Genomic DNA, 14,087 nt, shown 5'->3' on the forward strand with positions numbered 1-14,087 from the left:
AGATTCTTTTTTTTTTTTTTTGAAAAAGAAAGATGACTTTATATCATGAATCACTTATTGTGCCCTTTTATGACCACTATTCCAGTTTCATTGAGTAAAGCTAAGAGACTTTTTATGAAATTTTATCATTACTATATATAACTGACTGGTTGTTATAATAATTTGGCTTTATTAGATACAATTAGTATGCCACTGCAATTTGGAGGAGAAACAAAAGATTTTAGAGAAAAGAATAACAAACTTTTTTTTAAAAAAAAATAGAAAATTCTTCATCCATACGTAAAAATATATCGATCTTGAAATAATAACGACTAATTACTCTTGCTATAAAATAAACTTGTATTTTATCTTTATTACATATTCTTCTAGAAACAATTTTGAGAGAATCGAACTGACCACTAAAATTATATTTTAAAATCCAAAATAAATAAGTTTACTTTTTCTTCAACCTTCCACGTGAATATATACTTGATCAATTAATATAAAACAGAGTGAGTATATACTCAACCACTTGCAATTTTATCATGATTAGGGAATGTTTGTCTCCCACTTTACAAATTAAAGGTTGTGTATCCATTAAATATTATGGAGGACTAAGAGCAAAGGCCAACTATATATTATCTCTTGATAATGAGTGCTTTTTGGGGGGTAATATAATGAGTGGGTTAATGCTAGTTAATTTGTCAGTGTGAATATATATTAAGATATCATTACTAAATAGGGTAATGCTAAATGATCAAAAAATTTGGTCAGAATTTGGTCAGAAATTTAAAAAATCTATAATATCTTTTTTATTATAAAATAAACTGATCTTTTTTCATTTTTTAATTAAAAGGTATTAAAGTTAAAAGGGTAAAAATGTTCAAAAAGGTAAAATAACATAGTGTGAAATATGTTATTTTACCATTCTGGCCAAAAGGATTTTTCCTACTAAAATAATTAGGATCGTTTATTTTCTCAAAATTTAAATATATAAAATCTATCTTTATTGAAAATAAGTAATACAAATTTTAATAAATATTAATTAATCTAATGCTATATTATTTTTGTATGTATTCTTGAAGGCACACCTCTTATTCAAGAGAATTCAGTACAACATTTTTAAATTGATAAAACTCTTCACGTTGCATTGAGTATTTGAGTTAATAAACAGCATGCTCTATAGCGAAATATTAAGTAAATAGATTTTTTTTATAAATGATCGACAATAGTGATAATGGCTAATAATAGTAATCGTGGATTTTGACTGACGATAATAATTAATGATGATGATAATTGACTGATAATATTGGATATGTGTGATAAATAAAGATAAAAGTCTATTTAAACAGTTACAAATTTGGTTTGTATCCCAAAAAAATTTTAATCTCCCATTGCTATGGTCATAAGCTATAGTAGCTCCAGCTTGCAATCACAAGGGCCCGTCCTATGAGGCTAGAGTGGGTTTAGCGGTCAACGCCCATTTAAATTATGTTTGGAGGTCTTTCGCTTTTGCTAGATCTAGAGAGATATTACAAGTCCTCATTTGTCTCAGATTTCATCGTTGCAACCATTTGATTCACCGATACTATAAAAAAGTATCATATTGCTTACATTACTGTTATTGATGGTTTGATTATCTTGAACCACAAAACCCTACTCAGCTCGATAATTCTAATTAAATCAACCGCATTTACCACTGCTAGCTCATAAACCCTTATGAAGTCAAGTTGACTAATGATGGTGATCATTTTATGGCGATAAAATACAAAAAAGTTTCAATTAATGAATGATACATTTCAATCTTTATCAAGTACTCTTTCAAAATTCCAATTGAGATAATATAGTCTTCTTTTTTATTTCTTATTTAGTATTTGATATTTATATTAAAGTTTGATTTAAATAAATTCGTATTTTATAGCGCCTTGTTTGGAGAAAATGTTCATTATTAAAAAAATCGCATTCAAAGTTTAATCTCGATACACATCTAATTTTAAAAAATATCATTATCTAATGCATCACATCATTTGATGATAAGTAAGATAATATCATGCACCTTTGGACCAAAACAAAGCACGTTTTATTGAAAATAACAAAAGTTGAAATTGATGGTCTAACGTGCGCACTATACACATTAATAAGTACCAAACATAGATGGCCCTTACTCACAAATCATAATTCTAATTCTAACAAAAAAGACATTTTATTCATGGAAGTCACTGTTGCTTTAGAATCACAACCCGTAAATATTGACAGATTCAGAATTTAAAATTTAAACAATATATAAATACTAGTAGTACATTTTGTCGAATTCATAATTTTTATATTACATGCATTCACCCTGCTGATATAAGAGGCAGGCGAATACAAATTTTAAAGTTTTTTCGTTTCTACAATGAAGTCAAGTTAATATACATGATATTAACCAGGTCCACAATGAAATATTTATAGATATTTATCGAATAATTATTGATACTATAGATCCGCACGGAGGTACAAGTAATTAGCGTTTGATCATTATGAATCGATTCATAAACCCATTTATTTATGATAAATTTGCAAAATGTTGCTTGTTTGGTTGAGTTTTTCAAAAATTTGATTGGGAGTGATTTTCCAAAAATATATTTGGAACATTCACAGAAGAAGAAAAAACTTGCAGATTTTAATTAATTTTTATAAAAAAGGAACATTGCTAAAACTTTCAATCATTTGATAGAATATTGTCTAAGTCATGCCTGGAAAATTGTCACCTAAGCTTAGCAGTGAAGCAAAGTTTCAAGCAATCATTTCATAAAAACTTACTTGCTTTCAATAATTACATTAAATTATATTGTTGTTATCGATCATATAAATATATATTAGTTTAGGCAGGGGCGTATCCAAATGGGATCACTGGGTTCACGTGAACTCATACTCCCCTCCCAAGATCATATATAATAATGTTATATTTTTTAAAAAAATATTGAAATATAGATGTGTGAATCCACATTCGGAGTATTGCGATGATGACTGAGTGCACCTCTCTACGTGAGGTTAGAAATTTGAATTTTATATTTATCTTGTTTTATTTTTCTTTCTAAAATTAGATAACACCTCTCTAAGTGGTTATTGGTAGCACTTTTGGCATTTTAATTAATTCATATATATAAGAATTAATTTTGGACCTATAATATTAAAATTGTTAATAATTTTCAGTAATAAGAACCTAAATATCAAACCGATTAAATTTATGTCTTATATCAACCTTTTTGTAAAGTGCACCCATCATCTCGAAATCTTGGATACGCCTCTGCGTTTAGGAGAATTTCAGGTTTTTCCTCAACAAAAACAAATCTGCAGCAATCACGATTTATGTTATCGGTTAATAATAATTCTCACTAAGTGAATGGATCTCTTTTAATTTGTCCACAACCTAGATATCCCTTCTGATGCGGAGATAGATCTTATGTCTAAACATTGATCGTCTCGATGTAATGAATAAAGATTTCTTTAAACATCCATAATGGTGTTTATATGGACTAGTTCTAGAGTTAAACGTTGAGGAATATTTAATGGTTTTATAGGTCATTTAACATCGTATCCTTTATGATTAGACCCGATCCAATAATTATTTTTAAAAATATACATAGTATATGACAAATTAAGATGAAATTGAAGTATATACTCCCTCTGTCTTAATATATGTGATGTAGTTTAATAGGACATAAAAATTAAAAAATATGAACAAACTTTACGACGTCTTAAAACTATCCTTAAAATAAATACTTAATTTTTTATTGGGACATGAAAGTATTAATTGACCTTAGTGAAGTATAATATGATAGAAGTGTTGTAAAGCAACAAATATCATACATTTGTAGGTTTTTTCTTATAGGCTTTGGATGTGAAGAATAATTTTTCTTTTAGGTATCATGGACTATGACATAAGAAATTTAATGAGAATTGGAAATAAAGTTATGGTTTGAGGATGAAGTACACTTTGTCTGATTATGGCAAATTAATTTAGAGCTAGGTATAATTTTAGAATCGTGACTCTTATCCATTTTTTCCATATATTGCTATCTTAGTGATATAACACCAAAAAACTAACATTGTTTGTGAGGAATACACGTAAAATTAAACTAATTATTGTAACGTGTAATCGTAAAATGAAAATTTACAAATTCTTGGTTTAGTAAAAGCATAAAATTTGAATAAACCATATTTATTAAATGTAAACTTATCGAGTTTTTTAAAACCGCCGCATTACATTAGTGATAACTGATAACTATGAGGATATTCAAACTCGATGTAAATGCATATTATGGTAATTTTAAATCGCCATCATATGTTGCTCCCTTCATCCAATAATAGTTGTCCACTATACTATTTTGGAATGTCCAACAACACTTGTCCACTTTATGAAATCAATGGATAATTTTACATTTAGTTCCCAATTTACCCTTATCATTAATTATAGTTATTTCCTTATTACATTTTTCAAGACATTATATTTATTATATTCAAAGGGTGATATAATAAAATTACCCTTCTATTTATAGTTTCTTAAGAAGTGTGCAAAATCAATAGTGGACGACTATTGTTGGACAGAGAGTAAAAGCGATCATAATAACTACTTCTTTTGTAGTGAAATGGGGACTAGGCCTAAGGTAGAGTAATTGACTCGAGAAAAGGAACAAATCAATAATTTATCGATAATTATTATAAGATATATTATCATAAATTATTTATATGTATATTTTATTATCGCAAACATATACCTCACGGTACACTCATAATATGAGACTAAAAATTATCTCATCTGTTTATTTTTGTCTAACTTCAATATTTGATATATCTATAATTTGTGGTGGGGAGAGTTTTTTTTTTTTTTTTGAGGGGGGGGTTGCTCAAAAAGTGTTTCTTTGTCTAAGTGGGCTTGAGAATTGAGATCACCATTTTGGGCCATTATGATAGATGTGGACCATAATTTGTGGCCCAATAATACTAAAAAGTGGGCTTGAGAATTGAGGTTACAATTTTGGGCCATAACAATAGGTTGTGGGTCAGAAGGTATGGCCCAATAATACTAAAAGGTGGGCTTGAGAATTGAGGCCACCATTTTGGGCCATAACAATAGATAATGGGCCAGAATGTATGGACCAATAATACTAAAAGATGGGCTTGAGAATCGGGTCACCCTCTCTTTTTTTTCTCACAACGGGTTGACATTGTTTTAACGCACTACTTGAATTAATATCCAAGTTTGTTATCCTCCTCTTTATTAAAAAAAAAAAGAAACTTTTGAATATTATGAAATAAATCAAAGGACTTAAGGCCTGGTATTCCAATATCAAGAAAAAAAAATTGTACGAGCACAAAAGTTTATTAGAAGAAAGCCGAGCAAATTACAAAACAAATCCCTTCAAGGTATCGCACTATCATTATTTTTATATATTGCTAACACATGTATTCCTTACGTTACGATCTTCAGCAGATACGTTGCACTATAAATGGTTAGGAAGGCTCGCTCGATCAGCAACGATAAACGTCCAAAGATAGCCTTGGAGTAACCATAGCTTCAAGAGGGACAGCTTTTTGCAAAGCTAATCCAAAAGATTCCTCCATATTAATATCAATAACATCATTTGGTAATTTCCAATCAAATGAATGAACCAAAGTTCCCAATATATATTCCACCATCACTATTCCCATCCTTGTCCCCGCGCAAATCCTTCGTCCTGCCCCAAATGGAATTAACTCAAAATCGTTTCCACGAGGTTCAATCTTTGCGTTTTTCCCGCTCAGGAACCTCTTGGGATTGAACTCGAGCGGATTCTCCCACACGTCAGGATCTCGTCCGATTGCCCATATGTTGACACTGAGTCTAGTATTTTTCGGTATGTAGTAACCATCGACCGTGCATGGCTCGGCCGATACTCTAGGGAGATTTAGTGGTGTTGAAGGATGTTTCCGAAATGTTTCTTTGCAAATTGCACGTAAAAAAGGAAGATTTGGAATATCAGATTCAATTAAACGTCTATTTTTGCCAATTACTTGGTCCATTTCTTCTTGTGCTTTTTTGAAAATTTTAGGATTTTTCATCATTTCTGCAAGGGCCCATTCTATTACACTTGACGAAGTGTCTGTACCAGCTGTGAACAAATTCTGTAACAAAAAATTGTCAAAATATAATATGTCAGAATATATTAATTAGAAAGGAAAAATAAATTTAATTAATAGAAATCTCTTACAAAAAATAAAAGAAACAGCTCGTGGCTAACATAATTTTTTGTAATAATTTGTTGCTAATTCGTCATTAAATGGGATTGGCAATTTCATTGTTTAGCCATAGAAGTTGTCAATCTAATTCCTTTTTTTCAGTGTAATGAATGAACGTCTGCAAAAGAAAACTCTTTAAAAGAAATAGTATTTTTTTAAAAGATACAATATGAGCACAACAATATCTTAATAGAGCAGACAATATAGGATAAAACTATTAAAATTTTTTTTCCATATATATAATATCTTTACCTATTTTCTAAATAAAACACAATTTTTTTTAGCAAGAGTCTGAACAACATAGGTTTCAAGTAAATCTTGATGGCATACAAATTGATACTCTCTCTGTTCACTTTTAATTGTCATGTTGCGCTTTTCGAAAATCAATTCGACTAATTTTCAAAATTAAATTAAATTACATTAATTCGATATTTTAAACAAAAAATTTAGATATTCAAAAATTATACGAAAAGTATTATAAATTCCAAATTTTTGCATATCAATATGATGAAAAGATACATTATAAAATGTTAGTCAAAGTTATTATCGTTTGACTCTAAAAAAGAAAATTATGACAATTAAAAGTGGACAAATATAGTAATATTTAGTTGATACATACCAGCAAAAGTGCTTTGATATTTGTTGTACTAAGCCTTTCTCCTTCAGAATTATCCTTATTTGCCATAACAACATCAAGAAAATCAGGATTTTCTTTTCTTTCATAGGTAGTTGCTTCATGTTCATCAAACATTTTTGTCAATAAATCATCAAATTTTTTATGCAAACTTTTCATCCCTTTTTCAATTCCTTGTAAATCCATCCAAGCTAATTTAGGAATAAAATCACCAATATTAAAATATCCTGCAACCGTCATTAATTCCACAACCATATTCTTAAATTCATTAACCTCTGCCCCTTTTTCCACGAACACTCTCTTACTTAACATCACTTGACCAATCATATTTGCCATCGCGAACGTCAACATATCAGCAACCACCACACATTCGCCCTCCTGGCTTGCATCGAACATCGATTTTAGCATGTGGCCTAGCTCATTGGCACGAACATTGGCCCAATTTTCTAAGGCTTTTCCACCTAGCATGTGTAAGTTGCTCAATTTCCTTAGCAACTTCCAACGAGGTCCATAGGGTGCAAAAACCATGTCTTGGGCATTATAGGCCAAATGTGTGGCACCTATCAATAAACGTACACTAGATTAGTTGTAAGAAGATTTTGAGAGTTTTTAAATACAAAATGATAAATAAAATGGGGTATTTTATAGGTACAAAAAGTTTGATTCTAAACTTACCTCTAGATAAGACTTTATATCGCTTAAAAATCACAAAATAAAATTCTAGAAGAGCGACAGATTCATGATTTAATTATAATGTGCTTGACCTTTAAAAAGATGAATTTAATATTAGTTGAAATCTTAGTGTTTTTCATATAGAAAAGTTTTATATAAAAATATTGAGTTCAGATGACCTTGTTATGATGTCGAAAAACTATGTTATTCATAACCCTAAAATATGGATAAAAGCTAATTGATTGATACATAAAACATTCCGTATTCACATCGGGTCTGAAAAAGGACAACGTCGCAATAGAGTTTGACATAGACTTTCTACCCTAACTCAAATATCAATAGATGATTTCACAACTCGAACCTATGACCTAGGTCTCACAGAGACGATGCTTTTAACTACAAGAACACACAAATACCACAAACCTTATGAACTCATTTAATTTATAACCCTACATATACTAGTATAATTTTATAATATTATCAAATTACTACTAATACTTTTACCTGCATTAGGTGGACGATTGGAAAAATTAATATCAAGTGTTTTCAAGAAAGCTTTAGCAGCACTAGGGGTAGAAGCAACAACCATCCCACATGTACCAACTTTTAAATACATAATAGGTCCATATTTTTTGGCCATTTTTGCAAGTGCAACATGTGGCATTGAACCTAAAAGTGATAGTGCTCCGATCACCGGCCACCCTGTCGGACCCGGCGGTAGCCTCCACCCCCACTCCCGGACGGTGGCTATTAATTTTGAAATAATAATATGTAGTATGATATATATTATAGCCGCGGCAAACAACTCACTAATACGTAACACCATGATTAAAATCGAAAATATAATATAAAGCTTATAATATATAGTTTTAATACTTCTAATTTTTCAATATCACAATTTCTTTATATATATATATAGAGTGAGAATGAAGTAGAAGGAAAATGAATGAGAGGTTGAATTTTATTTTATTTTTAAAAAAAATGGACATAGGGGTTTGGTAGGTATTAAATTTGTAAGTGAATGTCACGTTGAACTTTTTTGTATCTACCGTTCAAACATTTCATAGTGTATTAGTTGCATTTAAAGTGATTGTGGCTGCAATTAAATATTGAAAGAATTAATTTGAATAGTTGCTCATCTAATAGGTTTTTTTTTTTTTTTACCCTCCCTAGGAGCTCCCACCCTTTTGCTTCCTTGGTGACTCGAACTCGCAACCTTCAGGTTGAAAGTGAGGGGTGTTTACCATCCGAGCAACTCCCTTAAATTGGCAATAATATCTATATATAACCAATACTTAACTTATGTATACTGACAAAGAAAAATAAATAATGAATCTGCTATTTATTTTTATGTAAGGATCCAATTATATTTACCCGGACAAATGTGGGTGTTTGTTTTCGACCATAAATTTCTAAAGTCTCTCTTTTTTTCTTTTTTTTTTGAAATTTTGTATTCAGTCAAACATCGCTACATAAATTGAAATAGAAATTGTACTACTTAATAGAGGGGGAGAATATTACTTTGTGGATGAATTTATCCAATATTTATATCGATGAAAGATAACAAGTATTTCTTAAAATTAATTGAAATGCGTGCGTGTAAACTGATCCGAACATAGTCGGGCCATCCCTTGGATAAATACACTTAACCAAATAGTCATAGGAAGACAGTTACAGCCTTTACTTAACCAATTAGTCACAGAAAGATAAAGTACAATTTACAACCTACATTTCACTCAGCTACCACTTTTCTTTTTATTACTTTTTTGGGATAATATTTGAACATAGATTTTTTAAAAAATTTCCAAATATAGCAATACTTTCTTCTAAAATCTGTCCACGTCAATATTCGTTTGCAAAATGGACTAATTATTTAAACTTAGTAAATTTAAATTTTCTATATATAACTTTCTTTTTTAGTCAGTTTAAAAAAAAATGATATATTTTTATATTTAATAATGATTTAACTTTAAAATATTCATTTTATCATTAGTGAAAATGATTTATAGCCACATTTCAAAAGTTTTTCTTTACTTTTTAAACTTTATGTCAAATCAAACTAACTCACATAAATTAAAATAGAGTATGTATTATCAGGTGACTGAATTTATTATCTTTAAATTCTTTCATGGTCCTCCATCTAGATTAGGGATGGGCATAATACGGTAGGTACCGATTTATTATATCAAAACAAACTTTTTGTTATCGTATTTTTGATATTATGATATGGTATATGATATATATTTTAAATCTTTTGATATTTGATATTTATAAATAAAGTATCCAAATACCAAATATCTTATCGAAATATATAGTTATATAAATAATTTATGTACATTATTATATATAATATTAACAAACATACAAGCTAGTACTTGTATAAATTCAAATGTTTAGATATTGAAATTTTGACTACTGTATCTTTGATTAAAATGTTTTTTATGTAATTGATTAGCAAATTAAAGGAAATTGCTCATACTTTATATATATATACACTTGTGTAAAGTGTTATTATGATATATTAAGACGTTTTTTTGAAAGATTGAGGTCATTCTTTATTATATGAGTATATATAAATTAAAGTTGAATAAATTATGTTGATCGATTTATCATACTATAAAATATTGAAAATCAAACTTTAAAATGTCAAATCATATCGAAATTATTTAATATGAAAATGATATAATTTTCTTAAACAATAAATACTACTTGATTGAAATTTTAAATATTGTATCATACTATGCCCACCCTAATTTAAGATTGATTAGTATAGCACTATTTAATTAATGATTCTGTTACACTACCTAATATCTATGAAGCATCATTTACCTTGTATTAAGGGTTTTCAATATTGCATAGTTGAATTTGTTATTTGTTTGAATATATTCATTAAATTCTTATAATGAATGACCATTTATATATAATAAATATACACATAATAGCAATTGATCTTTACCCAGAAAGTCATTTTTCCAAAAAAAAATTATGTTATAATAAAAAAACAAATTAATATTTAAATTGAAAATCTCAAAAGATATTCATATCTCATTAAGTAAAAAAATCAATTGCTAATACATTATTAATACTTGTAATGTACCCACAAAGAATTAAACCATTTAAAGCACTCACATATTTTTAAAATAATTCAAAAAAAATTAAAAACATTTTAAGTTATAGCTGGTGCTATAAGTATGAAAATTAATGAAGGATTTGAGAAATAGCATCATTATAGCGAAATGAAAAAAACAATTAATATTTGAATAGAACGGCTCTAAAGAGGTAATGTTATTAAAGATTAGCGACATAATAATGACTATTGTTATAGGTAGGGGTGTCAAATGGGCGGGTTTAGTTGAAATTGGAGATATTAAAATGGATTGAGATAGAAATTGGGTTGAGTCATGATCCGCCCAAGTTTACTTTGGGCTCAAATGGGTTGGGTTCAAATGGGCTAAAAAATGGGTTGGGTCTTGACCCGCCCAATTTGACCCGATTAATCTCAATAATTTTAACATAGTGATATTTAACTTTTATAATCACAATTTGAATTTTCGCTCAAGATTTTTTTTTAAAAAAGTAACAAATGGATAGATAAATCCTAAAGATGTTAAATAGATAATAATTCATACCTTTAATATAGGAACATATCTTAGTAAAGAGTTTTAAAACAGGTTGAAATTGGAGATTGAATTGAGCTCAATTGAGGATTCTCTTAAAATGGGTTAGGCTTGAATGAGTTGAGATTGAACCCAATTTAAATTATCTTGAGCCCAACCATTAAAATTTTGGGCGGTTGGGCGGGTTACCTATGTTTGGGTTCATTTTTTACACCCCTAGTTATAGGTATTACATGTGTTAGTCAACTTTAGAAGCATCAACCACCTTATGCCACCGACAGATTACGGTGAATTGGTAAGTACTCCTTTATCCTTAATCAAGTGGTCTTACGTTCGAGTCTCCTTTGGAGTCACCTTTGTTAGGGAGCGTTTTACCCCCAATGTTGGACTTTCCGACGCGAATCTGAATTTAATCAAGAGGTCTCAGGTTCGAGTCTCCTTGGTACGGAGTCGTCTTTGTTAGGGAGCCCTTTACCTCCAATGTGGGACTTTCCGAGCGGATCTGAATTTAATCAAGAGGTCTCAGGTTCGAGTCTCCTTGGTACGAAGTCGCCTTAGTTAGGGAGCGTTTTACTCCCAACATGAGACTTTTTTACGCGAATTTGAATTTAATCGGGCTCTAATGTGGGTATCGAACATCGGGTGGGAAACAGATGCGAATCTGAATTTAATCGGGCTCTAATGTGGGTATCAGACATCGGGTGGGAAACAAAAAAAAAAACATGTCAAATCTGAATTTAGTCGGGCGTCAATATAGATATCGAACATCGGGTGGTTTGATGTATTTGAAATATAAGCAACATGAAATTTTTCAATAAAGTTTTAACTCCAATTTGTAAGTTTAAGGTTAGTTGTCTGGTTAATCTTTTTAATTGGGCTAACTCTTTCCTTGTAAATAATTTAGATCACTGTCTTTATTTTGTCAGCTCCTTAGCCCTATGAGTTTTTCTGCAGTGAAAAATTAATTTTAAAATATAATTATTATAATAAAAATAATGTTATAGAAAATTTTGAATGTAATTAAGAAAATAGGAGCTTACTATTGTTTGAATGGCAGATAGAAATATAAAATAAAAATAGAACTTGATGATTAAATGGCACTTATTGCATTGATGGTCATTAGTCAAAAATGTTGTGCATCATTAATAATCGTTCTTCTTAATTAAAAATATGCGGTTAAATATGCAAATAAATGACTAAAACTGGAAGTTAGAAATTTCTTTAAATCAATCAGAATTATCGTCATTATAGTGATTTTTAAAATAGTGCATGGAATCACATTTGCCATTCATACAATAGTAAGTTTTATTATTGTTGTATTACAACTAAATCTCTCTATAACATTCCTTTTTTATAATACTATTTTATTATAATAACTATTTTTTTTAAAAAGTTTTATATTATATTTTACTTTTTTATAAAAATAATATATATTTATAATAACAGTGATCCTCATTACTATTTCTGTGTCTCCAATATGCCCCCTATGCACTTTGCACAATGAGTCTAGGGATCATATTTTCACTTCTTGTGTTTATGGAGTAGAAATTTGGAGAATAGTGCAGCAGTGGATCCAAGCTAAGCCAATTCAATCCATGTCATGGGACCAACATCTTACTGAAGTGCTAAGGTGTGTGAAGGGAAAGACACAAGCAGCACAAGTTTTTAAAATGATCTACACAGAGTTCGTACATTGTCTGTGGATAGAGAGAAATATGAGATTTTTTGAAAAAAAAGAGTAGAGAGTCAAATGCCATTGCTAAAGATATAGCTTTTGTTTGTAGTGTTCGAGCCCCACCCAAGATTAGTGCTCTCATGTCTACTTTCAGATTTAGTTGTGACTAAGTAGGAGCTCTTTGATGTATTGGATAGCTAGTTGTGTAGTTAGCTATGGAGATTGTAATCGTTTTACATTGGTGATTAATGAAACCGTTAGTTACAAAAAAAAAATGTGATTCCATGACACTTGGCAGGACAAACTTGAAATTTTTTACTCCTTTTTTGTGTAAAGTTATATATATATATATATTATTTTTTTTAAAAAAAATACCAGTTTGAATTTACTATATGTTACAATTTTGGTGAAAGTATTACACATAAATCTATACTTTACATTAAAAAAATATCGAGTTTAAATGAGTTTATTGCAGCAATATTACATCTGTTTCTGATCTAACTCTCATAAATTTGTAAAATACAATCAGAGATCGTTATAACAATTTCTCACTTTAATGGTCAAATTTCCTTTAAAACTGATTCTTCATATGGTATGTTACATTGTTTACTCTCTATAACAACATTTACTATAGTAACAAAAAAATATTCGAACAAACGACGTTAAATTTTTTTACCATGATATATACATTCCACCCCATACTAGCCGGGGGTTGGAGTACAATGTGCATCTTAACCACCTCTAATATTTGACCATATTATGTATACACGTGGTGGTTGACAACATATCCCTAAAAGGCCAAATTGTCTTGCATCATATTCGTATTTTTTTTGTTATCTTATATTGAACTTTACTCGAAAACAAGTTTGCACCTCCAATTTAGGATAGTGATAAATGGTATTTCCACGTCAGATATGAACTTGTGAATAAATTATTTTTAAAAGGACATGAAACATTTTGGTAATGTTTCCTTTTCTTGTGACAAAAACTATCACTCACCTACCTCTAGATGCCAATTGATGAATGGATAGGGGATAGGCATAGCAGAAAAGAAATGGTCAATTAAAAGAGAACGGTACAGGAAAAAAGAAAAAACATTTCCCTTCATACCAGACAAATATATGACCAGTAATACCAGTGGACACCAAATGTAGGAATTTGAAGCTATCCAATATTCAACTTCATTAATACTAGCACTGTGTTTTCGTACTGCTTTCTCATCGATATGGTCAGCTTCGTAATCAGTTTC

General features: G+C 29.6%; 1 protein-coding gene across 1 annotated transcript; it reads right to left on the reverse strand.

The window, feature by feature from the left end:
• Positions 1–5,328: 5,328 nt before the first annotated feature.
• Positions 5,329–8,461, reverse strand: LOC125818042 (flavonoid 3',5'-hydroxylase). Its single transcript, XM_049497549.1, has 3 exons — positions 8,051–8,461; positions 6,860–7,434; positions 5,329–6,126 (listed from the first exon to the last, which is right to left on the reverse strand). Exons 1-3 carry the CDS (start codon positions 8,370–8,372, stop codon positions 5,494–5,496), a joined length of 1,530 nt encoding a protein of 509 aa, XP_049353506.1. The 5' UTR covers positions 8,373–8,461; the 3' UTR covers positions 5,329–5,493.
• Positions 8,462–14,087: the final 5,626 nt, after the last annotated feature.

This window comes from Solanum verrucosum, unplaced genomic scaffold (assembly GCF_900185275.1).
Source record: "Solanum verrucosum unplaced genomic scaffold, falcon-dt-bn FXZP01000253.1, whole genome shotgun sequence".
Classification (NCBI taxonomy): domain Eukaryota; kingdom Viridiplantae; phylum Streptophyta; class Magnoliopsida; order Solanales; family Solanaceae; genus Solanum; species Solanum verrucosum.